Source organism: Scyliorhinus torazame, chromosome 4 (assembly GCF_047496885.1).
Source record: "Scyliorhinus torazame isolate Kashiwa2021f chromosome 4, sScyTor2.1, whole genome shotgun sequence".
Lineage (NCBI taxonomy): Eukaryota > Metazoa > Chordata > Chondrichthyes > Carcharhiniformes > Scyliorhinidae > Scyliorhinus > Scyliorhinus torazame.
The window spans coordinates 354,861,332-354,889,180 of NC_092710.1; the positions used below are offsets into that span (position 1 = coordinate 354,861,332).

The window sequence follows — 27,849 nt, forward strand, 5'->3', positions numbered from 1 at the left end:
CATGAGAGAGAGCGAGGGCATGAGAGCGTGCGAGGGCATGAGAGCGTGCGAGGGCATGAGAGCGTGCGAGGGCATGAGAGCGTGCGAGGGCATGAGAGCGTGCGAGGGCATGAGAGAGCGAGGGCATGAGAGAGAGCGAGGGCATGAGAGAGAGCGAGGGCATGAGAGAGAGCGAGAGCATGAGAGAGAGCGAGGGCATGAGAGAGAGCGAGGGCATGAGAGAGAGCGAGGGCATGAGAGAGAGCGAGGGCATGAGAGAGAGCGAGGGCATGAGAGAGAGCGAGAGCATGAGAGAGAGCGAGGGCATGAGAGAGAGCGAGGGCATGAGAGAGAGCGAGGGCATGAGAGAGAGCGAGGGCATGAGAGAGAGCGAGGGCATGAGAGAGAGCGAGGGCATGAGAGAGAGCGAGGGCATGAGAGAGAGCGAGGGCATGAGAGAGAGCGAGGGCATGAGAGAGAGCGAGGGCATGAGAGAGAGCGAGGGCATGAGAGAGCGAGGGCATGAGAGAGAGCGAGGGCATGAGAGAGAGCGAGGGCATGAGAGAGAGCGAGGGCATGAGAGCGTGCGAGGGCATGAGAGCGTGCGAGGGCATGAGAGCGTGCGAGGGCATGAGAGCGTGCGAGGGCATGAGAGCGTGCGAGGGCATGAGAGCGTGCGAGGGCATGAGAGAGAGCGAGGGCATGAGAGCGAGCGAGGGCATGAGAGCGAGCGAGGGCATGAGAGCGAGCGAGGGCATGAGAGCGAGCGAGGGCATGAGAGCGAGCGAGGGCATGAGCGAGCGAGGGCATGAGCGAGCGAGGGCATGAGAGCGAGCGAGGGCATGAGAGCGAGCGAGGGCACGAGAGCGAGCGAGGGCACGAGAGAGAGCGAGGGCACGAGAGAGAGCGAGGGCACGAGAGAGAGCGAGGGCACGAGAGAGTGAGGGCATGAGCGAGGGCATGAGTGAGGCGAGAGGGCATGAGAGAGGGCATGAGAGAGGGAGGGCGAAAGAGAGGGCGAAAGAGAGAGAGAGCGAAAGAGAGAGAGGGCGAAAGAGAGGGAGGGCGAAAGAGAGGGAGGGCGAAAGAGAGGGAGGGCGAAAGAGAGGGAGGGCGAAAGAGAGAGAGGGCGAAAGAGAGAGAGGGCGAAAGAGAGAGAGGGCGAAAGAGAGAGAGGGCGAAAGAGAGAGAGGGCGAAAGAGAGAGGGCGAAAGAGAGAGAGAGCATAAGAGTTGCAGCTAATGTCTTAGTAATGGAACAATTAAAAACGAGGGTGATATGGTGCTCAAGAGGCTGCAATTAGATCAGCAGAGATTTCTCAAGAGTGTTATGGGAATAGTCACAGATGCAAGGTCATGATGGGATTTGAACACGAGGGATGAGAATTTCAAAATCAAGGCATTGATGGACTCGGAGCCAATGTGGATTACAAATGATGGTGGATGAATGTGAGTTGGTGTATGTTAGGATCCTGGCAGAAGACCACAAGGCTATGGAGTGAATAGAACATACAGTGCAGGAGGCCATTTGGCCCATCGAGTCTGCACCGACCCACTTAAGCCCTCACTTCCACCCTATCCCTGTAACCCAATAACACCTCCTAGCCATTTTGGACACGGAGGGCAATTTAGCATGGCCAATCCACCTAACCTGGATGTCTTTGGGCTGTGGGAGGAAACCAAAGCACCTGGAGGAAACCCACGCAGACACAGGGAGAACATGCACACTCCGCCCAGACAGTGACCCAGTGGGGAATCGAACCGGGGACCCTGGTGTTGTGAAGCCACGGTGCTTTCCATTTGTGCTACCGTGCTGCGGTATGAATGTGCTGCGCAATGTGGGAGACCAATCAGGAGTGTGATGCAATAGCCAAGTCTAGAAGTTACAAGGGAAAGATGAGGGCTGGAGCAACAGATTAACTGACAGCATGGTGTGGTCAACCGTGCCAAAAGCTGCAGACAACACAGGTTGAGAAAGATGAGGAGGAACAGTTTATCTTTGTCACAATCACACAGGATGCCATTTGTAATATTAAGAATAGTTTTGGTCACATCCTATGTCATTGTGGTGAACTAGCCCGTTCATGCATCTTGATCAGTTAGCCGGCTCTGATACAGCTGACTGTACCATCCTCCTCCAAAATCCACATTTAAAGTTACTACATAGCTATTATTGTTACACAGTGGATTCATAATAAATGTAACTTTCACATTCTTCGCTCCAATTTTATCCATAATCTTATGTGGATGGATGCTGCAGCGATATGTAACGTTTTCACAATTAAAAATAAATAATAATCTTTAGTGTCACAAGTAGGCTTACACTAACACTGCAATGAAGTTACTGTGAAAATCCCCTAGTCGCCACATTCCGGCGCCTGTCCGGTCACAGAGGGAGAATTCAGAATGTCCAATTCACCGAGCAGCACGTCTTTCGGGACTTGCTTGAGGAAATCGGAACACCCGGAGGAAACCCACGCAGACACGAGGAGAATGTGCAGACTCCTCACAGACAGTGACCAAGCAGGGAATCGAACCTGGGACCCTGGCACTGTGAAGCAACAGTGTTAACCACTGTGCTAACGTGACGCCCTAAATCACAAAGAATTACCAGTAGGCCCCTTGAGCTTCCCCTGCCTTTCAACTAGATCCTGGCTGTATATTAATGTTCTATGTTCTATCTACCAACCAGCACTGGACCTCTCATCGTCTGATCTTTCACACTGATTGTCGCTCATCCACTACATGAGCATAAGATCCCTCCAATTACTGGGAAGGCTAAAGTCATAATATTTGCTTACTGCCACAAATACAGTTCTCCCGTTATGGACTGCATTCATTTCTCTAGCAACTCTGACACTGATCACACCTTCGTTATTTTTGCCCGAGTTGAGTTTCCGGCCACATATCTGCATCATTACTGCTCCTCTGCTACTGAAATATCATCCATATTGTTGTCACCTTGAGATTTGACTATTCCAATGCTTTCCTGCCCAATCTCACTGAAACAACAACAGGAGGGGTCATTCAACCTGATTTAGCACAGTGGGCTAAACAGCTGGCTTTTAATGCAGAACAATGCCAGCAGCACGGGTTCAATTCCCATACCGGCCTCCCCGAACAGGCGCCAAATGTGGCGACTAGGGGCTTTTCACATTAACTTCATTGACGCCTACTTGTGACAATAAGCGATTATTATTATAGATCTGTGCTGACACTTTCAAGCAACAGTTCTACTTAGTCCCACTATCATGTTTTATGTCTGCAGCCCTGCACATTTCCTTATCTCAAGAACCTGTCAAAATCCCTTTCAAACTTTTTACTCACATGGGACCACCAGGCACAGTCAGCAGGTTCAATATTTATCCCCTCTATACTCTATAAAAACCTAATTCTTTTGAAAACTCCTTAACCTTCACTGTTCCAACAACAGTCCTAACTTTACCAACCTCTCTCCTCAAGCTCAAGTTCTTAATTTCTGAAAATGGAAACCTTTCCTCTTTCATTCAACGGGTCAAACGCAAGAATGTCAAATTGCAAACCATCAGAATTTACACCATAGGAGAAAAATGGGTGCTGATCGGTTGGCAATTTGACTTTGATTGGCTGAAGTGTTGCCATGGAGAAAGTAACGGGCTCTCCAAGTACCCATGTGATAACAAAGTTCCAAGGCATGAACATATTCCTCTTTTTTGTTGTTGCAGAGAACAGATCCCTGCATATGAATGTATCTCGCTTCCAGCAAGCTTCAGTGAGCCATGTTTTGAGCTTTTAAAAAATATGCTGCGCCTGCATTGGAGATTAGACGTGGGGTTGTTCGCAGACAAGGTGGTGTGCGAGTGGGTGAGGGCTGTCATTCGGGACTATGTGGAGTTGAATGACATGGATGAGGTTTTGGCCATCATGCTATGGGAGGCGCTTACGGCAGTGGTCAGGGGGGAATTTATATTGATTCGGGCGCACAGGGACAGGACAATATGGGCAAAGGTGGCTCGGCTGGTGGAGGAGATCCTGCAGGTAGATAGGAGATAGCATGAGGCCCCGGAGGCAGCCTTGGGTGACTGCCTACGTGGAGTTTGCATTTTCTACCAGTGTGTGTGTGTAGGTTTCCTCCGGGTGCTCCGGTTTCCTCCCACAGTCCAAAGATATGCAGGCTAGGTGGATTGGTCATGCTAAATTGTTTGTTATATTGGCCAAAGGTTAGGTGGGGTTACGGGGATAGGGTGGGGAGTGGGCCTAGGTAGGGTTCTCTTTCAGAGGGTCATGTAGACTCTATGGGCCAAATGACGTCCTGCATTGCAGCGATTCTAGAATTCTATCCAATCACATTATGCCTTCCTCACACCTCAGTGAATGGTGTACATATCTGCTCCTCTATTTCCCAATGCAGTAAATACACTCCCAGTAATGTGCCCCTTTTATATTCCTGAGTTCTGCCCAAAAAGCCTAATTTGAAGACCCTCCAAAATATCATCTAACCTCATTGCAGTAATTGATATCTTCATAATGCAAGACCACCTCCCTTTTTACACCCTCCTGTCTCACCTAAAGATTCTATACCCCAGAATGTTAAGCTGCCAGTCCTACCCTTCCCTTAACCATGTCTGTGATGGCAACAATGTCACAATTGCAATTGTGCCAATCCACACTCAGCAGTTTAACCCAATGCACTCCGTGCATTAAAGTAAAGACCATCCAGTCTCATCTTACTCTCGACATTCAACATAGCTGAACTCACTCTGACTTGCTTCCTTTACGACAGTATGATGTGTTTCTACACTGTGTCCCCCTCCCCTTGCCAAACTAGTTTAAACTCCTCCCAACAGCACTGGCAAGGATGTTGGTCCCAGTGTGGTTCAGGTGCAGACCATCCCTCTTGTACAGGTCCCACCTTCCCCAGAAACAGTCCCAATGATCCAAAAATCTAAAATCCTCCCTCCTGCACCAACTCTGAGCCACGCATTCATCTGCTCTATTTTACTATTTCTATAGCACGTGGCACCGGGGGTAAACCAGATATTACAACTTTAGAAGTCCTGCTTTTTAAATCTACTGCCGAGCTCCCTGAATTCTTGATGCAAGACCTATCATGCATTCTACCTACATCGTTGGTACCAACATGTACCATGGCCTGACTTTTTACTCTCCACTCTTTAGGATGTCCTGCAGTTGTTCAGTGACATCCCTAACCTTGGCCGGGAAGGCAAGACATCATCCTGCAGTCACGTCTTTGACCGCAGAATCACCAGTCTGCATCCCTGACTAATGAATCCACTATTATTATTACTCTTCCTGGGGACTTCTGGTCTGGCCATGGAGTAAGTGGTCGCACATAAGGCGACTCCTGCCTGGGGACGGACAATTTGATCCTTTCTGCCTGTCTTACGGTGGTGTTGCAGGTGAAGAAAGTACTCCCAGTACAGAACAAGATATTCTCCTTCGGTGGATGATGTCGAGGAGTTATCAAACAAGGACCCGCGTGGCGCAACAGAGGAAAAGATGGTGGAGGGACCTATGGGCGTCATTACCCACACATTGGTCAATGGAGAATTAGGTCAAATTTTTCTTGGTCGAATTTGAGTTGCATTAGCTAGCAGCCTCAGAGGATCTGGGGAGAGTGGCAGAGCCAGTTTGGATTACCCTGGAGACCATGGAACAGAGGTTGGAGGCGGAGAAGGCAACACTCCAGAAGGTGGAAGAAACAGTGGCTAACCACAAAGATCTGATTGCCTCTTTGGAAGCAGAAATGCTTATTATGCCAGAAGGGCAGAAGAAGTTGAAGGAGAAGGTGAATGACCTGGAAAATCACTCAAGGAGGCAGAGCTTGAGGATTGTGGGGCCGTTGGAAGGTATTGAGAGCACGATTGCCACGAAGTATGCGGCAGGATCTTCGGACCGCTGGTAGGGGAGAGTTGGCCCTCCAGAATTCAATCGGGCCCATCGATCATTGAAGAGGCAGAGAGCTGGGGAGTTACCGCAAGCAACCATCGTATGGTCCATCGGTATTTGGACAAGGAAAGGGGTGAATGCACCTGGGAAGGGCATACAGTTTGTATCTACCTGAACCTGGGTGTGGAGCTGGCCAAGAGAAGGGCCGGGTTCAACAAAGCCAAGGCTGCTCACTTCAGGGAAACGTGAGATTTGGGATTATATACCCAGCTCGCTTGTGGATCAGAGGTGAGGGAAAGTAGTACTACTTAAAACATGCCGGAGGAGGCAAGCGACTGTTTTAGATACTATTTTTGGGGCGGGGGGGGGGGGAGGAGGAGAGAGAGAAGTTGAAGGACTTAGGTTTTGTGCTCCTGTGTATTATTGCATTGTTAACGTATAACAGTAGAGATTTGTAATGTTTGCCGCCTAGATTGTGGGAATGTGTATTAGCATATGTGGGATATGCTGCGAAGGGCAGGGGTGTGTGTGAGTGGAGGTACTCGAGGTGGTAGGGTGGGTATGTGGGCTTTTTATTTGTTACAAGGGAAGTGTGTTCTTAGCCTCGGTGGGGATTACATTGATGCAGAAATGCCAGTTCATCGAACTGGTGGTGGTTGGGGGTTGGTGGCTGCTTGCAGGGGTGCTTTTTTTCGGGTTTACTTGTTCTGTTTTTGGATTGGGACAGCGAGCCTAGGACAGTGGAGTTTTCTTTGTTTGGATTGGGGGAGGGGATGGATGTAGGTGAGTTGCTGACTTGGAAGTTTCTTAATGGAGTAGTTGGTTTGGGGGGGGGGGGCGGTTTGGAGTCGCCCCCCTCCCCCCCCGACCAGACTAGTCTCATGGAAGGTGAGAGAAATGGATGCGCCAGTCAAGGGTTGGATTGGAGGAGGTGATGAGGTGCATTTGGGAAGGCTCCAGGCCCAGATTCTCAGCAGAATTCTACAAACGTTGACGACAGAGTTGGGGCCACCTGCAGTGAAAATGTTTAACAACTCATTCGATAAGGGGGAACTACCGCCTATCCTGGCATAAGCATCGATTTCGCTTATTTTAAGGAAAATAATCTGGAATAGTGTGGGTCCTATCGGCCGATATCGCTTCTGAATGTGAACCCGAAGTTGTTGGCCACTGTGTTGCCGATGCGCCTGGAGGAATGCCTGGAGGGGTGATAGCCGAGGACCAAACAGGGTTCATGAAGGAGCGAGTTATCGTCAAAAACATTGAGAGGTTGTTGAGTGTGATGATACTCCTGACGGGTCATGAAATGGAGTTGATAATATCCATGGATCCGGAGAAGGCGTTTAACCAAGTTGATTGCGAGAACCTTTTTGAAGTATTGGGGCGGTTTGGTTTGGGGCTGGGGTTCTTCCAAATTTGTAAAGAGGAAGTGGGAGGAGGAGCTGGGTAGGGTATTGGATGGGGATGGGGGTGGTTTGGAGTGAGGGCCCGTGCAGAAATTAAGTATAATTAAATTTAAAGTGGTGTGTAGCGCACACATGACAAAGTCGTGTATGAGTCGTTATTTCCCCAAGGGTGGAGGATAGATGTGGGCGGTGTTTACAGGGGCTGGCAAACCACACATGTTCTGGTCCTGCCCAAAATGGATGAAGTTTTGAGAGTCCTTCTCGGAGACTAGGTCAAAGATTTGGGTGGTGAAGGTGGCTCCGAGCCAGTGAGTTGGAATATTCAAAGTTTTGGAGGATCCGGGAGTGCAGTTGGGGAGAGGCTGTGTGTTGACCTTTGCCCCCCCTGATAGTGCGGAGGCGGATCTTGCAATGGTGGCAGGTTCTGGAGCTGCCCAAGGCAGCGGGGTGGGCTGGCGGAATTTTTGCATCTGGAGAAAATAGTTTTCCATTTGAAAGGGTTGGAGAAGGGGTTCCTCTTGAAATGGAAGTTGTTCATCTCCTTCTTGAAGGATCTGTAAGCGTCAGTGGGTGGGGTTGTTCTTGCTTTTTGTTTGGTGTGATAGTTATTATTTTTTTACCGTACAGTTATAAAAGAGTGTGGGGGGTTTTTCCACTAGTGGGGAGGCTTTTTTTAGATGATAGTTATATTTTCTGTTTAGTATAAAAAATGAAAACACCTTGAAGAAAAATATTTCTTGAAAAACTGCTGCTATTCTTCCTCCGCCCCTGTACAGTCAAGCCACTTGTAATGTCAGAAGCTTTGCTCTGACTGCACTCAAAAGTGCAAAATTGAACACCGATTTGTGAGCAAGACCCCAGGGGACTCCTACACTACTGCTGGCCCTTCAAGCCTGCTCTGTCATTCATTTTGATCATGGCTGTTCATCCAACTCAATAGATCCAGACTACCCCCATATTCTTTTGACCCCCTTCACCCAAGTGCCAGATATAACTTATTTTTGAAAACATGCAATGTCTTAGCCTCAACTGCTTTCTGTGTAACAAATTCCACAGGCTTTCCACTCTCTGGGTGAAGAGACTTTTCCTCATCTCTGTCCTAAATGGGTGTACCCAGTTTCCTCAGACTGTGACCCCTGGTTCTGGACAGCCCCAGGAACATCCTTCCTGCATCTATCCTGTCTCGCTCTGTTGGAATTTTATCGGTTTCTATGAGATCCCCTCCCCGCCCCCCCAATCTTCTGAACTCCAACAAATACAAAGCAAACCGATTCTATCTCTCCTCATTTGTCAGTCCTGCCATCCCAGGGATTAGTCTGGTGAACTTTCTCAGCACTCCCTCTATCGCAACAACATCCTCAGGTCAGGAGATCAAAACTGCACACAATATTCTAGGTATAGCCTCACCAACACCCTGTATAATTGCCACAAGATATCCTTGCTCTTGCACTCGAATCCTCTCTCAACATACAATTTGCCTTCTTTACTGCCTGCTGCACCTGCATGATTCCCTTGTGACTGGTGTACGAGGACACGCAGGTCTCATCGCATGTTTCCTTCTCCTGATTTATGGTAATTCAGATAGTCTGCCTTCATGTTTTTGCTACCAAAGTGGATAACCTCACTCAAGTTACACTGCATCTGCCATTAATTTGTCCACTCACTCAACTTGTCCAAATTACACTGAAGGATCTCTGCATCCTCCTCATAGATCACCCTCCCACCCAGTTGCGTTGTTTGCAAATCTGAAGATATTACATTTCGTTCCCTCATCTAAATCATTTATATTGGGAATAGCCCTGGCCCCAGCGCTGATCCCTGCGGTACCCCACTAATCACTGCCTGCCATTTGCCAAAAGGCCCATTTATTCCTACTTGTTTCCTGTCTGCCAACCAGTTTTCTATCCATCTCAATACATTACCCCTAATCCCATGCACTTCAATTATACACGCTAATCTCTTATGTGGGACTTTGTTGAAAGCCTTCTAAAGTCTAAATAAACAACATCCACTGGCGCCCCCTCATCAAATCAACTAGTTACATCCCAGTAGATTTGTCAAGCATGATTTTGCCCTTCATTAAGTGCTCTGCTATAACATTTTTGATAATGGATTTTAGAATATTCACCATTACAGACGTTAGGCTTACTGGTCTCTTATTCCTGGTTTTCTCTTTTTAATTAGTGGGGTTACATCAGCTGCCCTCCAAATCAGTAGGAGCTGTTCCAGAGTCTATAGAATCTTGGAAGATGACCACCAATTCATCCACTATTTCTTGAGCCACTTCCTCAGGCACGCTGCGATGTAGATTATTAGGCTCTGGGGATATATCGGTCTTCAATCCCATCAGTTACCTCAACACCATTTCTCTCCTCATACTGATCTCTTTCAGTTCCCCCCTCTCACTGTTTCCAACATTTCTGGCATCCTGTTTGTGCCCTCCTTTGTGAAGACAGACCCAAATTATGTATTTAGTTGCTCAGCCATTTCTTTGTTCCCCATTATAAATTCCCCCGTTTCTTTAAAAAAAAAAAAATTTTTATTAAAGGTTTTCATAAAATATCAATAACAAAATGAGAAAAAAGAACCCAATAGGGTTAAGTACAAAACACAATCTAAAAAAGCAACCCCCCCAAACCCCTCCCCCTCATACCTAAATAATAAATTAACATTAACACCCCGACTTAAGACAACAGGTGTATTCAGACCCTCAGACCCTTCCAGTGTAAATAACATAAACAAAAATAAAGTAAACCCCACCCCCCCCCCACCAATGCTGCTGCCATTGACCAATGTCTATCGTTCTGCCAGAAAGTCGAAGAACGGTTGCCACCGCCTAAATAACCCTTGTACCGACCCTCTCAAGGCGAATTTCACCCTCTTCAATTTAATGAACCCTGCCATATCGCTGACCCAGGATTGCACGCTTGGGGGCCTCGTATCTTTCCACTGAAGGAGAATCCTTCGCCGGGCTACCAGGGACGCAAAGGCCAGAATTCCGGCCTCTTGCGCCTCTTGCACTCCCGGCTCCTCTGCCACCCCAAATATTGTGAGCCCCCAGCCCGGTTTGACCCTGGATCCTACCACCCTCGACACCGTCCTCGCCCTTCCAAAATTCCTCCAGCGCTGGGCATGCCCAGAACATATGGGTGTGATTTGCTGGGCTCCCCGAGCACCTAACACACCTGTCCTCACCCCAAAGAACCTGCTCATCCTTGTCCCGGTCATGTGTGCCCTGTGCAGCACCTTAAACTGTATGAGGCTGAGCCTCGCGCACGAAGAGGAAGAGTTCACCCTCCCTAGGGCATCTGCCCACGTCCCCTCTTCGATCTCCTCTCCCAACTCCTCCTCCCACTTACCTTTCAACTCCACCACCGAGGCCTCCTCCTCCCAGAGAGCACCCTGTCCTGTACTGTGTGTGGCAGTAGCCGTGGGAATTCCACCACCTGCCGCCTGGCAAACGCCCTTACCTGTAAGTACCTGAAGGTGTTCCCCGGGGGGAGCCCGTACTTCTCCAGCTCACCCAAGCTCGCGAACTTCCCGTCCACAAACAGGTCCCCCAACTTTCGTATCCCTGCCCTGTGCCACCCCGAAAACCCTCCACCTGTTCTTCCTGGGGCGAACCGGTGGTTCCCCCGTAATGGGGTCCACGCCGAGGCCCTAACTTCCCCCTATGCCGCCTCCACTGCCCCCAGATTTTGAGGGCCGCCACCACCACCGGGCTCGTGGTATACCTCCTTGGAGGGAGCGGCAACGGCGCCGTTGCCAGCGCCCCCAGACTTGTACCCACACAGGACGCCGTCTCCAGCCTCTTCCATGCAGCCCCCTCCCCCTCCATCACCCACTTGCGCACAATTGTCGCATTGGCGGCCCAGTAGTACCCACAGAGGTTGGGCAGCGCCAGCTCCACCCCAATCTCTACTCCGCTCCAGGAACACCCTTCTCACCCTCGGAGTCCCTCACGCCCACACAAACCCCATTATACTCCTGTTAACCCGCCTGAAAAAAGCCTTCGGGATAAACACGGGGAGGCACTGGAACAGGAACAAAAACCTTTGGAGCACCGTCATTTTGATTGACTGCACCCAACCCGCCAGGGACAGCGGCAGCGCGTCCCACCTCTTGAACTCCTCCTCCATTTGCTCCACCAGCCTTGTAAAGTTAAGCCTATGCAGGGCCCCCCAGCTCCTGGCCACCTGGACCCCCAAATATCTGAAGCTCCTCTCCGCCCTTTTAATGGGAGCTCGCCAATCCCCCTCTCCTGGTCCCCTAGCTGAACTACGACCAGCTCGCTCTTCCCCATATTGAGCTTGTACCCCGAAAAGTCCCCGAATTCCCTAAGGATCCTCATTACCTCTGGCATTCCTCCCACCGGGTCCGCCACATACAGCAGCAGGTCGTCCGCATAAAGTGACACCCTATGCTCCTCCCCACCCCGCACCAACCCCCTCCAGTTCCTCGACTCTCTGTGCCATAGCCAGGGGTTCAATCGCCAGTGCGAAGAGCAGGGGGGACAGGGGACACCCATCTCGTTCCTCGGTGCAACTGAAAGTTCTCGGACCTCCTCCTATTTGTGGCCACACTCGCCATCGGGACCTCATACAACAGCCTAACCCACCTGACAAACCCCTCCCCAAACCTCTTCAGCACCTCCCACCGGTACCCCCACTCTACCCTATCGAAGGCTTTCTCAGCGTCCATCGCCACCACTATCTCCGCCTCCCCCTCCCTCGCCGGCATCATGATAACGTTCAAAAGCCTCCGCACATTCGCGTTCAACTGTCTCCCCTTCACAAACCCCGTCTGGTCTTCATGGATGATCTGCGGCACACAATCCTCAATCCTCGTGGCTAAGACCTTCGCCAGCACGTTGGCATCTACATTTAGCAAGGAAATCGGTCTGTAAGACCCACATTGCAGGGGATCCTTGTCCCGCTTCAGGATCAAGGAGATCAGTGCCCGGGTCATCGTCAGGGGTAAAGCCCCCCCCCCCTCATTGAAGGTCCTAACTAACAGCGGGCCCAACAGGTCCATATATTTTTTATAGAACTCGACCGGGAAACCGTCTGGCCCCGGTGCCTTCCCCGCCTGCATGCTTCCTATCCCTTGGATCAGCTCCTCCAGCCCAATCGGGGCCCCCAGTCACTCTTCCACCTTTGGAAACCTCAATTGGTCCAGGAAACAGCCCATCCCTCCCTCCTCCCGTGGGGGCTCGGATCGGTACAATTCCTCGTGGAAGTCCCTGAAGACCCCATTGATGCCAACCCCACTCCGCACCACGCTCCCTCCCCTGTCCTTAACTCCCCTGATCTCCCTAGCTGCGTCCCGTTTCCGAAGCTGATGCGCCAGCATCCGGCTTGCCTTTTCCCCATACTCGTAGACCGCCCCCTGGGCCTTCCTCCACTGCGCCTCTGCCTTCCTGGTGGTCACCAGGTCGAATTCGGCCTGGAGGCTGCGCCTCTTCCTCAACAATCCTTCCTCAGGTTCTTCCGCATACCTCCTGTCTACCCTCACCATCTCCTCCACCAGCCTCTCCCCCCGCTCCTTGTGGGCCCTGATGGAGATCAGCTCGCCCCTCACCACCGCCTTCAGTGCCTCCCGTACCATCCCCACTCGGATCTCCCCGTTGTCGTTGGTCTCCAAGTACCTCTCTATACTTCCTCGGACCCGCTCGCTCACCTCCTCGTCCGCCAACAGCCCCACCTCCAAGCGCCACAGCGGGCGCTGGTCCCTCTCCTCCCCATCTCCAAGTCCACCCAATGCGGGGCGTGGTCCGAAATGGCTATTGCCGATTACTCGGTATCCTCTACTATCGCTATCAGCGCCCTACTCAAAATGAAAAAGTCGATTCGAGAATAAGCCTTATGGACATGTGAGAAGAACAAAAATTCTCTAGCCCCCGGCCTTGCAAATCTCCAAGGGTCCACCCCTCCCATTTGGTCCATAAATCCCCTCAACACTCTAGCCGCCGCCGGCTTCCTACCCGTCCTAGACCTGGCACGATCCAGTGCAGGATCCAACACTGTGTTAAAGTCTCCCCCCATTATCAGGCCCCCCACTTCCAAGTCTGGGATCCGACCCAACATACGCCGCCTAAAACTCGCATCGTCCCAGTTCGGAGCATACACATTGACCAGTACCACCCTCTCTCCCTGCAACTTACCACTTACCATTATGTACCTACCGCCATTATCTGCCACAATGCTCGACGCCTCGAATAACACCTTCTTTCCCACCAAGATCGCCACCCCTCGATTTTTGGCATCTAGCCCCAAGTGAAACACCTGACCTACCCACCCTTTCCTCAGTCTTACCTGGTCTGCCACCTTCAGGTGTGTCTCCTGGAGCATAACCACATCCGCCTTGAGCCCCTTCAGGTGCGCGAACACGCGGGCCCGCTTAACCGGCCCATTCAGTCACCTTACATTCCAGGTTATCAGCCGGATCAGGGGGCTACCCGCCCCCCTCCCCCGCCTACTAGTCTTGACCCCCTCCTCGGCCAGCCACACCCGCACCCGGCCCGTTCCCCACAGCGGCATACCCCCGTCTCGACCCCCCCCCCACTCGCTCCAGCTCCTCCTTGATCTTAGCAGCAGCAATTCGATTCTCCTCCACACCCCCCCCGAGCTAGGACCCATCCTAGCTGGTTTACTCCCCCCATTGCACTTCCGCAAGTCAGCTGACTCCTGCTGACCCCGGCCACTCCCGCCTCCCCTTCGACTCCTCCCATTGTGTGGCACACCCTCCTCTCCCGCTCCCCATTCACAGGCTCCAAATTCCCCCGGTTCTGACTGTAAATCAGTGAACTTCTTCTCTTCACAAAACTATAGAAACTTTTACAGTCAGTTTTATGCTCCACACAAGCTTCCTGTTACACTATATTTTCCCCTTCTTAATCAATCCCTTAGATCCCCCCTTGTTGAATTCTAAACTGCTCCCAATCCTCAGGTCTGTTGTCACTCTTGGCCAATTTGTATGCTTCTTCCTCAGACCTAATACTAGCTGAAATATCCCTGGTAAGTCATGGTTTGGCCACCTTTTCCCTTCTACTTCAGACTGGAATAAACAATTGTTGCAGTTCACCCATGCACTCCTTGAATTATGGCCGTTGCCGATCCACCATCATCCCTTCAAGTAACTTTTGCCAATCCACATGGCCAACTCGTGCCTCATATCATCGTACTTTCCTTTATTAAAATTTGGAACCTAGTCTCAGAATCAACTACGTCACTCTCCATTTTGATGGATCATTTATAGGCAAAAGTTAACTCGGGCTTGCGGAGTTTATTCAGCATTTTCTGTTTTTATTTTAGATTTCTAGCATCTGCAGTATTGCGCTTTTATTTGAGAAAAATAGTAAACCTTTTGTGCTACATTAAACTACACAAGAAACAGTAACAAACCTTTTGTTTCTGTTCAGATTTCCTCTTCTCCTTCTCAGCAGACTTGGGCATCAGTTTGATTTGATTTGTGGATGCTATTGGAATATGGGGTACAGTAGGTGTTGTCTGTACTTTCACCAATACAGAATTCTCTCGTTTGTGGTCTGTAATGTCGCTGGGACCTGCAACCGTTTTAATGACCCGCAGATTTGGTCGGTTGATCTTTGGCTGCATAACCATCATCAATGGACTACTTGGTTGTTGAACATATGGCTCAGGGACATGTGGGGGTCGGTACATTGGCCAGGGAGGTGCAGGGAATGAGCGGTAAGGATCATATTGATTATAGTTAGGAGGTGGCGCATTTGGCTGAAAATTTAAAAGAGGCATTGGATATCGCCCATAAGGTGGCATGACATAGTTTGGAGAAGGAATTGGCAATATACCAGGCTTCGGGATTGTTGGAGTGATTACAGCAGGACATCGTGGAATTGCTCTCTCAGGTTCATTAGCGGTCACAGCTGTTTCTCGACTAAATGGTTCCTTGCTCTCTCTCACCACAGGACCCGAGACATTTTCTTGTTGGTAAGATTTTGCATGAGTTTGTTTATGAGGTTCTGGTGATTTTGCCTCGTTTCGGTCTCTCAGTTTATCACAGGAACTGGATTTATGGGGTTCCAAGGGGCGGTCAGGTGATTGAGATGCAGGCTTTTTCCCATGGAGCCTCTCCTGTGTACGGGCTGCCAACTTGCTGATCTCCGTTACTCCGATATCCAGTCCAATGGTTTTCAGCAAATCATGGATCTTTTCATACTCCTTATCAGGTTTCACACTTGCAAAGTTAGACTCTCCGTCAGGCAGACTGGTTTGCCTTACAGGCAGGAGATTCCGGCTTGGAGGAGGAGTAGCTCTAAGCTTTGCAGATGCCGACTTCCCTTCCGTATCCTCTCCATACAGAAATGTTTCCTCATCCTCTATATCCGGCAAGTTGCGCTTCCTCCTCTCTTGTAAGTTGCTGTTCTCAACTTCTTCCAAAAAGCCAAGAATACGAGAGAAACCACTCCCATCCTGACTGGCTCGTTCATGTGGGAGGAGGAAGTCTGTGGCCCGGTCCTTGATTTCAGTAGATCTTACGGGTTCGGATTTTGTGCCATGCTTAGCTGAAATATCCCGGTCATAAAGGAAATTGCTATTTGTTAGACCAGGGACACCACCTTGCTCAGTGATTCGAAGTAGATCTCTGGTGTCTCGCATGAAAGAAAATTGTTCAGTCTCAGCAAAGCTCGACTCAGGTAGTGGCACCCGCACAAAGTTTTGCGGTGGAACATAACTTTTCTGATGTTCAGGACTTTCCTTGACTGTGACACCATGATACTCGTCGAACTAAAGCAAAAGAAATAAAAGAGCCACAAGTCATTCGGAGGTCACATATTCTGGTCCATTTCTATTTAAACATTGCTTGTTAAAGATGCATGCAACCCAAATTGCAACTTTTGAACAACTGAATGAACAAAGATAGTGTATGTTCTGCACCTGCAGTCCATTTACTTCTCCCACTCTTGGAATTGTTTCGACAAACGGACATGTTGGAAAGCAATTCAAGAGATACTATCTGCTCAATATTCCCTCTCCTTTTATCCATCCATGTGCAGAATGAATTTTCTGTGCACCAATATTAAAGGTCAAGTGCAGATGTGCGCCTCCAATAGAAACCAAAAAATTATATTACCCAGTCTGGCCTCCAGGTGAATCCAGACCCACATCACTGTGGTTCTCTGAAATGGTCTAGTAAGCCTCAGTGGTCAACAAAGTGGCTCACCATCACTTCAAGGGCAATTAGGAGTGTGCAATAAATGCTGGCTTTAACAGCAATGCTCAGTCAGTTAAAATCATAGAATTTTACAGTGCAGAAGGAGGCCATTCGGGCCATTGAGTCTGCACCGGTCCTTGGAAAGAGCACCCAACCTAAGCCCACACCTCCACCCTATCCCTGTAACCCAGTAACCCCACCTAACCTTTTTGGACACTAAGGGAAATTTATCATGGCCCATCCACCTAACCTGCACATCTTTGGACTGTGGGAGGAAACCGGAGCACCCAGAGGAAACCCACGCAGACCCAGGGAGAACGTGCAGACTCCACACAGACAGTGATCCAAGCCGGGAATCGAACCTGGGACCCTGGAGCTGTGAAGCAACTATTCTGAGCACTGTGCTCCCGTGCACCCTTGGGATATCCGGAGATCGTGAAAGATGCCAAATAAATTCACATTCTGTCATAGAATAGTACGAAGTCTTACAACACCAGGTTAAAGTCCAACAGGTTTGTTTCGATGTCACTAGCTTTCGGAGCGCTGCTCCTTCCTCCACCTGAGGAAGGAGCAGCGCTCCGAAAGCTAGTGACATCGAAACAAAGCTGTTGGACTGTAACCTGGTGTTGTAAGACTTCGTACTGTGCTCACCCCAGTCCAACGCCGGCATCTCCACATCATGTCATAGAATAGTTACAGCATGGGAGAAGGCCATTTGCCCATGCCAGCTCTCAATAAGAGCAACTCAGCTAGCCTAATTCTCCTGCCGTTTCACCAAAGCCCTGCAATTATTTTCTCTTTTAGTCATAGAATCCCTAAAGTTCAGAAGGGGGCCATTCAACCCATCGAGTCTGCAATGCCCCTCCAAAACAGCACCCTAACCTAGGCCCATGCCCGAACCCTATAACCCCACCTAAATGTTGGACAGTAAGGGGCAATTCTCTCATGGTCAATCCACCTAACCTCTACATCTTTGCACTGAGGGGAGGAAACCGGAGCATGCCGAGGATCCCTTGCAGACACAGGGAGAACGTGCAAACTCCACAAGGTTAGGAATTGAACCCAGGTCCCTGGCACTCTAAATATTTATTAATTTTATCTTGAATTATTTTGGATTCTATGTTTTCCCATACTGATGTTAAATGAAAAGGTCAATATCTGGTTGATCCTTCCTTTCCTTCTTGAACAGAGCTGTTGTCCTGGCTATCCTCCAGTCTTGATACTTAATGCTTGAAAATGGTCAGGATCTTTCTCTTTTTGGATTTTAATAACTTTGGATGCCTGTTACGAGGGTTTAGTGACTTACCACTTTCGAGTGCATAGATTTTTCAGAACCATTTCCTTTGCTCGTTACCTCTCAATTGTTTTACATATTCCTCCTTTATTGTCTCACTTCCAAGATGAGTAAAAACTCATGTATTTCTTGCCTGTGGCGACTAGGGGCTTTTCACAGTAACTTCATTGAAGCCTACTTGTGACAATAAGCGATTAATGTTATAAAGAATTTCATATTCAGTACCTTCTGAGAGAAGAAATTCCCCCTCATGTTTTTGTATTATCTGCCAGCCTCTTTTATTTCCATTTCACACCGCACTAACACTTTCTGTATTGTAGACGCTCTTTAGAAGTCAGATACATCCTTTTAATTATAAACTCTCTGGTTATGTATTATCCAGCAGTTATCTATTCCTTGATCTAGAGCTGTTCACCATGGGAATTTATATATTTTGCACTCATTTCTGAAACAAAGGAAGGGAAATCCTCAATGTCCTATCTACTAACCTGTCTGGTTTGTCATGTGAGAGTACTTTTAAGACATGGATGTTTAAGCAATGTACCTTTAAGAAAACAGTGATGTCAGAGAGTGGGTGGGGCTCAGCTCAGTTCAGCCATTTGCAGTTGGTGTTTCGCAGGTTTTTAGTTTCAGTTTTGAAAAGAACCTGGCTGGATTTGCTGAGAGCAGCTAAAAAAAGAACCTGGCTGGTTTTGCTGAGAGCAGTTGAAAAGTGCCTGGCTGTTTCGCTGTGAGCTGATTAAAAAGTAGAAAGCCAGGTTTTAAAAGCAGTTTGGATGTGTCTGTGGTTTTCCAGAGAGCTGCATGAAGAAAAGCAAGGTGTTGCAGCTGAAATCAACCAAGCTAATATATCGCTGCATTCTACAGAAACTATATATATCCTTTAACCTGATGTGATACTGTTTAAAGGTGTTAAGTCTTTTGGAAGTTTGAAGGAACATTTTAAGGCCACAATGCGATGTAAACAAAAGGAAGAGAATGTTAAAACAGAGAAGGAAAGAAAGAAAGTGATTACCCGTGAGGACACCTGCTGGAAGTGATTGGATTTGATGCAGGATACAATACAGGAGAGGCAGTGAAGAATTGACACGTCTGGAGGAGATAAGAGATATGGTGGGTGAGTGTTTTAGGAGTGTTCCAGGTGAGCTCAGGCAGGGACAGAGGCAATAGCATTATGGTGGGAGAAGTCGGCAGTAGCTGTGATGAAGATATGGAGTCAGTTCAGTTCAAGTTCAGGGTGCTCAAGTTGAAACAGTCTGGTTCAATTCAAGACCAACCTTTGAGGGGAATGGAATCAACTGGAGGGGTACAGATATTAGATATGAAAATGATAGATTCAGTCTTACCAACTTAACGAGAGGAAGTTGCAGTGTCACCACAATTGGACGTTGCACAAGCAGTATGACAGACAGAAGCTGTGTAGGGGTCAAGAGATATTTTGGAGTAGAGCTGGGTGTCATCAGCATAAATAGATCTTGTTACCTAGCAGGCAGATGGGGCTGGGTGGCTGTTCTCAGGATACGAGTCTCGCAATGTAATTTAAGGAAGGATGTAAATGCATTGGAGGTGGTTCACTAGATTGATGCCTAGAATGAGTGGGTTGTCTCATGAGAATAGACTTGAAAGGTTGGGCTTGTTTTCACTGGAGTTTAGAAGAGCGAGGGGTGACTTGATTGAAGTATATAAGGTCCTCAATGGTCTTGACAAGGTTTCCTCCTGTGGTTCTGTCCAGAACTAGGGGGTACTGTTTTAATATTAGGGGACACCCTTTCAGGACAGAGATGAGGAGAAATGTTCTCTCTTCCAAGGATTGAGAGACTTTGGAACTCTGCTTCACAAGGCTGTGGAAACAGGGTCACTGAATATTTTAAAGGCAGAGATAGGTAGATTTATTAATCATGCTCTCCCTCATACATGTGAAACCTAGACCTCCCCAATCCTCCTCAGCCCTTTTAAATTAAATGGTTCCCAGGGCAAATTAGTGAAAAAGCCACATAAGCAGGTTCTGTTCAATTGACTGGAGTGATTTATGGATGGCACAGTGGCTAGCACTGCTGCCTCATAGCACCAGGGACCAATTTCGATGTTGGCCCTGTGTGGAGATTGCACTCTCTCCCCATGTCTGCGTAGGTTTCCTCCCACAGTCGAAAGATGTGCATTGGATTGGCCAAGCTAAATTGCCCCTTGGTGTCCAGTGATGTGCAGGTTAGGTTACGGGATTATAGGGATGGACGGCTGGGGGAGTGAACGTAGGTCGTGTGCTCTTTCAGAAGGTCAGTGCAGACCCAATGGGCCAAATGGCCTCCTTCTGTACTGGAGAGATTCTATGATTACCACCTGCCCATAGGATCTTACTTTAACCATTGAAACACGGAATTTTAGAAAAAGAGGTTAAACACAGACAGATCCAGGAACTTGCCAAGAATGTGGAATAATTGAGCGCATATAGCATTGGTGAGCTCCCTGCTGCTTATTCAGCTGAGACCACCTTACCTTTTAAGATATTGGCTTTAAAATGTTATTACCTAGGGCGGCACGGTGGTTAGCACTGCTGCCTCACGGCACTGAGGACCGAAGTTCAATCCCTGCCCTGGGGCACGGTCTGTGTGGAGTTTGCACATTCTCCCCGTGTCTGCGTGGTTTCACCCCCACAATCCAAAGATGTGCAGGCTAGGTGGATTGACCACGCTAAATTGCCCCTTAAATTGGAAACAAATAAAACGGTCTTACGTACTGAAAGAGTAACTCAGTTTCCAGATTCCATACTTGTGCCAGACTGACATCATCCAAAAGGATAGCAGGGGCTTGCCTCCTTCATCGAATCAGGCTCCTCCTACTTTATGCTACAGTAGTTGTCACCATCAGTCATGGTGGACACAAAACATGGCTACCCATGTAAGATACCAGGCAGCTGTTGGGGAATTTACTCCCGAGCATGAGGCACCATCTAAAGATTGGTTGGGAGGGTGGTTGCCAAACCAATCTCCACATTAAGGGACTCCACAAACATGCATTTTTGAGAAGAGAAAACCATACAACCCTTCAAGGGTGTTCAACCAGATTGTGGATGATCTATAGCTCAACTTCATCGACGTATCTTTACTCCATATCAACCCAACAGCCATAGCTACACAAATAAACAGTTTTTATCTAGAAGAATAGAATTTTAAAAAAAAAGAATTCCTACAGTGCAGGAAGAAGCCATTTGGCCCATTGATGCTGCACCGACCGACTTCCGGTTGCGGCTATGCGGAGCGAAGCCGCACATTCGGCGGCTCCTGCAAAAACGGACTTTTGGGCTCTTTTCAAGGCCCCCATCGGCACTTTTTCGACATTTCCCGGTGTGGGAAGGAGATTACAACAATTCCCCGATAGTGTATGGCTTTTACCAGGAGCGGGGCGACTAAAAGGGTGGTGGTGGACCCGAAGAAGGTGCGAGGAAGAAGAACAAAATGGCGGCGGGCGGAGATCAGGCAGCGTGGATGCAGTGGGCGAAGAAGCAACGTGAGGGTATCCAGCGCTGCTTCAGAGAGATTAAAGCGGACCTGCTTGAGCCGATGAAGGCTTCCATTGATAAGCTGTTGCAGACACAGACGGCCCAGGGGGTGGCAATCTGCGAGGCCCGACAAAAGATCTCTGACAATGAGGACGAGATCTTAGGCCTGGCGGTAAAGGTGGAGGTGCACGAGGCGCCCCACAAGAAATGGCAAGAGCGGTTCGAGGAGATGGAGAATCGATCGAGGTGGCAGAATCGGCGGATTCTGGGCCTCCCGGAGGTGCCGGACGTGGGGGCCTATGGGGTCACCATGTTGAACTCGCTGATGGGAGCGGGGTCCTTCCAGGGGCCCCTGAAGCTGGAAGGGGCCCATAGAGTGCTGGCGAGGAGGCCCAAGGCTAACGAGCTTCCGCAGGCGGTGCTGGTGTGGTTTCATCGGTTTGCTGATCAGGAGTGTGTGCTCAGGTGGGCCAAGAAGGAGAGGAGCAGTAGGTGGGAGAACCCGGAGGTTCGAATATACCAGGACTGGAGTGCGGAGGTGGCGAAGAGGAGGGCCGGGTACAATCGAGCGAAGGCAGTGCTGCACAGGAAGGGGGTGAAGTTTGGCATGTTGCAGCCGGCGTGACTGTGGGTCACCGACAAGGATCGACCGGCACCATTATTTTGAGTCTCCGGAGGAGGCGTGGGCCTTTGTTCAGGCCGAGAAGTTGGACATATATTGAGGGTCGGGATGGGCGTTGGGGGACTGCGGTTGATATGTCACTTTTTGAGGGGGGGTCCTTTGCTCTTGGTTTCTTTTTCTGTGTGTTTTTCTCTTTCTGGTCGGTGAGGGTGGTTAGGGTGGGTTGTGCACGGTTTTGGTTGGGTTGGTCGGGGGGGCCCTTGGAGGGGGGAAGCAAATGGAACAGGGGTGGATGGCCGGCAGTGAGATGGGGCCCGCGGGGGAGGGGGAGGCCCGAGTCGGGGGTGAGGGGACTGGGCCTGCATAAGGAGCTGCGTCAGAGGTGGCGGGGCCGGGTTGGTGGAAAGCGCGGGCTTTTTCCCCACGCTGAAGACTGGAGTGGGCGGGGAAGCAAGGGTTGTTTCCCGTGCTTAGGATGGAAGGGGGAGGGGGCGAACCTGTCAATGGGGAACGGAAGAGGAGGGTGTGTCACACAATGGGAGGAGTCGAAGGAGAGGCGGGAGTGGCCGGGGTCAGCAGGAGTCAGCGGACTTGCGGAAATGCAATGGGGGGAGTAAAACAGCTAGGATGGGTCCTAGGCTGGGGGGGGGGGGGATTCGAGTTGCTGCTGCTATGGTCAAGGGGGGTTGAGACGGGGGTCTGCCGCAGTGGGAAACGGGCCGGGCGTGGGGTGCGGGCGCGTGGCTGGCCGAGGAGGGGTTATGGCTAGTCGGCGGGGGAGGGGGGCAGGTAGCCCCCTGATCCGGCTGATAACCTGGAATGTAAGGGGACTGAATGGGCCAGTCAAGCGGGCCCGCGTGTTCGCGGACCTGAAGGGGCTGAAGGCGGATGTGGTTATGCTCCAGGAGACACACCTGAAGGTGGCAGACCAGGTAAGATTGAGGAGGAAAGGGTGGGTAGATCAGGTGTTTCATTCGGGGCTGGATGTCAAAAATCGAGGAGTGCCGATCTTGGTGGGAACTAAGGTGTCATTCGAGGCATCGAGCATTGTGGCAGACAATGGCGGTAGGTACGTAATGGTAAGTGGTAAGCTGCAGGGAGAGAGGGTGGTACTGGTCAATGCGTATGCCCCGAATTGGGACGATGCGGGTTTTATGCGGTGCATGTTGGGTCGGTTCCCAGACTTGGAAGTGGGGGGCCTGATAATGGGGGGAGACTTTAACACGGTGCTGGATCCGGCACTGGATCGCTCCAGGTCTAGGACGGGTAGGAAGCCGGCGGCGGCTAGAGTGCTGAGGGGGTTTATGGACCAGATGGGAGGGGTGGACCCTTGGAGATTTGCAAGGCCGGGGGCTAAGGAATTTTCATTCTTCTCACATGTCCATAAGGCTTATTCCCGAATCGACTTTTTAATTTTGAACAGGGCGCTGATAGCGAGAGTAGAGGATACAGAGTATTCGGTGATAGCCATTTCGGACCACGCGCCGCATTTGGGTGGACTTAGAGCTGGGGGGAGGAGAGGAACCAGCGCCCGTTGTGGCGCTTGGAGGTGGGGCTGTTGGCGGACGAGGAGGTAAGCGAGCGGGTCCGAGGAAGTATAGAGAGGTACCTGGAGGCCAACGATAACGGGGAGGTCCGAGTGGGGATTGTATGGGAGGCGCTGAAGGCGGTGGTTAGGGGAGAGCTGATCTCCATCAGGGCCCACAAGGAGAGGAGGGAGCAGGGGGAGAGGGAGAGGCTGGGTGGGGGCGATGGCGAGGGTAGACAGGCGGTATGCGGAGGTGCCAGAGGAAGGATTGTTGAGGAAGAGGCGCAGCCTCCAGGCCGAATTCGACCTGGTGACCACCAAGAAGGCAGTGGTGCAGTGGAGGAAGGCCCAGGGGGTGATTTACAAGTATGGGGAAAAGGCAAGCCGGATGCTGGCGCATCAGCTTCGGAAGCGGGACGCAGCTAGGGAGATCGGAGGAGTTAAGGAAAGGGGAGGGAGCGTGGTGCAGAGTGGGGTTGGCATCAATGGGGTCTTCAGGGACTTTTATGAAGAATTGTACTGGTCCGAGCCCCCACAGGAGGGAGGGATGGGCCGCTTCCTGGACCAATTGAGGTTTCAGAAGGTGGAGGAGGGACTGGTGGCGGGATTGGGGGCCCCGATTGGGCTGGAGGAGCTGACCAAAGGGATAGGAAGCATGCAGGCGGGGAAGGCACTGGGGCCGCACGGTTTCCCGGTCGAGTTCCATAAAAAATATATGGACCTGTTGGGCCCATTGCTAGTTAGGACCTTCAATGAGGCAAGGGGGGGGGGCTTTGCCCCCGACGATGTCCCGGGCACTGATCTCCTTGATCCTGAAGCGGGACAAGGATCCCCTGCAGTGTGGGTCTTACAGACCGATTTCGTTGCTAAATGTAGATGCCAAGGTGCTGGCGAAGGTCTTAGCCACGAGGATTGAGGATTGTGTGCCGCAGGTCATCCACGAAGACCAGACGGGGTTCGTGAAGGGGAGGCAGTTGAACGTGAATGTGCGGAGGCTTTTGAACGTTATCATGATGCCGACGAGGGAGGGGGAAGCGGAGATAGTGGTGGCGATGGACGCTGAGAAAGCCTTTGATAGGGTAGAATGGGGGTACCTGTGGGAGGTGCTGAAGAGGTTTGGGTTTGGGGAGGGCTTTGTCAGGTGGGTTAGGCTGTTGTAGGAGGTCCCGATGGCAAGTGTGGCCACAAACAGGAGGAGGTCCGAGTACTTTCGGTTGCACCGAAGGACGAGGCAGGGGTCCCCCCTGTCCCCCCTGCTCTTCGCACTGGCGATTGAACCCCTGGCTATGGCACTGAGGGAGTCGAGGAAGTGGAGGGTTGGTGCGGGGTGGGGAGGAGCATAGGGTGTCGCTCTATGCAGACGACTTGCTGCTCTTTGTGGCGGACCCGGTGGGGGGAATGCCAGAGGTAATGAGGATCCTTAGGGAATTCGGGGATTTTTCAGGGTACAAGGTCAACATGGGGAAGAGCTAGCTGTTCGTGGTTCACCCAGGGGACCAGGAGAGGGGGATTGGCGAGCTCCCACTAAAAAGGGCGGAGAGGAGCTTCAGGTATTTGGGGGTCCAGGTGGCCAGGAGCTGGGGGGCCCTGCATAGGCTTAATTTCACAAGGCTGGTGGAGCAAATGGAGGAGGAGTTCAAGAGGTGGGACGTGTTGCCGCTGTCCTTGGCGGGTAGGGTGCAGTCAGTCAAAATGACGGTGCTCCCAAGGTTTTTGTTCCTGTTCCAGTGCCTCCCCGTGTTTATCCCGAAGGCCTTCTTTAGGCGGGTCAACAGGAGTATAATGGGGTTTGTGTGGGCGCGAGGGACTCCGAGGGTGAGAAGGGTGTTCCTGGAGCAGAGTAGAGATGGGGGGGGGGGGCCTGGCGCTGCACATCCTCTGTGGGTACTACTAGGCCGCCAATGCGACGATGGTGCACAAGTGGGTGATGGAGGGGGAGGGGGCTGCATGGAAGAGGCTGGAGACGGCGTCTTGTGTGGGTACGAGTCTGGGGGCGCTGGCAACGGCGCCACTCCCTCCAAGGAGGTATACCACGAGTCCGGTGGTGGCGGCTGCCCTCAAAATCTGGGGGCAGTGGAGGCGGCACAGGGGGGGGAAGTTGGGGCCTCGGTGTGGACCCCAATATGGGGAAACCACCGGTTCGTCCCAGGGAGAACAGATGGAGGGTTTTCGGGGTGGCATAGGGCAGGGATACGAAGGTTGGGGGACCCGTTTGTGGACGGGAAGTTCGCGAGCCTGGGTGAGCTGGAGGAGAAGTACGGGCTCCCCCCGGGGAACACCTTCAGGTACTTACAGGTAAGGGCGTTTGCCAGGCGTCAGGTGGTGGAATTCCCGTGGCTGCTGGCACACACAGTACAGGACAGGGTGCTCTCGGGGGTGGGTGGGTGGGAGTGGGGAAGATCTCGGAAATTTACCAGGTGATGCAGGAGGAGGAGGAGGCCTCGGTGGTGGAGGTGAAAGGTAAGTGGGAGGAGGCGTTGGGAGAGGAGATTGAGGAAGGGACGTGGGCAGTTGCCCGAGGGAGGGTGAACTCTTCCTCTTCGTGCACGAGGCTCAGCCTCATACAGTTTAAGGTGCTGCACAGGGCACACATGACCGGGACAAGGATAAGCCGTTTTTTGGGGGATGAGGACAGGTGTGTTAGGTGCTCAGGGAGCCCAGCAAATCACACCCATATGTTCTGGGCATGCCCAGCGCTGGAGGAATTTTGGAAGGGCGGAGCGAGGAAGGTGTCGAGGAGGGTAGGATCTAAGGTCAAACCGGGCTGGTGGCTCGCAATATTTGGGGTCGCAGAGGAGCCGGGTGTGCAGGAGGCGAAAGAGGCCGGTATTCTGGCCTTTGCGTCCCTGGTAGCCCGGCGAAGGATTCTTCTTCAGTGGAAGGATGCGAGGCCCCCAAGCGTGGAATCCATGATCAACGATATGGCGGGGTTTATTCAGTTGGAGGGTGAAATTCGCCTTGAGAGGGTCGGTACAAGAGTTCTTTAGGCGGTGGCAACCATTCTTACTTCCTGGCAGAACGATAGACATTGGTCAATGGCAGCAGCAACTCTGGGGGGGGGGGTTACTTTATTTTTGTTCTTGTTATTTACACTGGAGGGTCTGAGGGGGTGTATATACCTGTTGGGTTAAGTCGGGGTGTTAATATTAATTTATTATTTATGTACAGGGGGAGGGGGGTATGGAGGGTTGCTTTTCTAGACTGTGTTTTGTACTTAACCCTGTTGGGTTCCTTTTTCATTTTGTTATTGATATTTTATGAAAACCTTAATAAAAATTATTTTATTAAAAAAAAGGTCTGCACCGACCCTCTGAAAGAGCACCCTACCTCGTCCCAAAGCCCTTGCCCTATCCTTGTAACCCTACCTAACCTGCACATCCCCGGACTCTAACGGGTAATTTAGAGTGGCCAATCCACCTAACCTGCATATCTTTGGACTGTGGGAGGAAACCGGAGAACCCGGAGGAAACGCACACAGGGAGAACATGCCGCAAACGGCTGGAATTGAACTGGTCCCTGGCGTTGTGAGGAAACAGTGCTAACCGCTGTGCATCCCATTTAAAAATAGAACAGATCAAACCTGCATTGCATTCGGGGGCTCCAATCCTGGTTCAGTGCGTTTTTTCAGAATAGATTTCTTGGGCATTTGTGGAGCCTCATCAGGTCGATGCAAAACATAGCCACTATTGGGAGACTGTTGAATGCCTAATGCACTCTTATCAAAATGCTCAGGTAGATTGTATGTGGTGTTTGAGAGTTCCCGCTGAGAGGGGGGTAGCATTTCTGCAATGATCCTCTCTTCTTGCTCTTTCCTCCTGCGCGCAATTTCCAACTCACGAAATTCATCATTTTTACTCTTGCTGTACGAAAAATGTTCTTGAGCATGACTGTTGCTTGGATTCCGAGGTGGAGTGACACTCCTTCGCCGGTCAGGACTTCTGGCTCTGTAATTATGTTTCCTTTCTGGACTGCGGCTACGGTGCTCTCTGCTATGACGATCTTTGCTGCGGCTAGAGTGTTCAAGCCGGGAACGTTTAGAATCCCTTCCTCGATCATCAGACCTCGAGTGGGGGTACGGAATTTTCTTCAATTTGTCCCCAACATGTTCACTTGATCGTCGCCCTTCTTCTCTGTGAGACAAGCCCTGCAAATTATAATCAGACCTCCGTTTAAATGAGTCACTGGACGACATCATGTCGAGATAGCCTTGAGGTTGGTCGTCATGAATTGGATATTTCCCCTGCATATGAGTGGATCGTGGCAGAGAACTTCTGTAAATAAGACCATCAGTCATTTCATCCCTGTTGGTCATAAAGAGCAAATTAGAGAAGAAAATATAAGATCAACATCTATCCTAACTGATGGCTCCAATTTCTGCTGCATTTTAGGCAATATTGTGGGCACAGACTACAATCAGTGAGAATAAACAACACCTCCTCCACCA

The 27,849-nt window shown here is 50.7% G+C and overlaps 1 protein-coding gene across 2 annotated transcripts in view; it reads right to left on the reverse strand.

Annotated features, from left to right (window-relative positions):
• znf318 (zinc finger protein 318) overlaps positions 1-27,849 on the reverse strand; it is an 84,664-nt gene that overhangs the window by 30,821 nt on the left and 25,994 nt on the right. For both annotated transcript variants that reach the window (XM_072500313.1, XM_072500314.1), the window contains exons 2-3: positions 26,986-27,706; positions 14,677-16,038 (exon numbers count right to left, since the gene is read on the reverse strand). In XM_072500313.1, coding sequence (XP_072356414.1) covers positions 14,677-16,038; positions 26,986-27,699 — 2,076 coding nt within the window. In that variant the 5' untranslated portion in view covers positions 27,700-27,706. The remainder of the gene's footprint in view (positions 1-14,676; positions 16,039-26,985; positions 27,707-27,849) is intronic.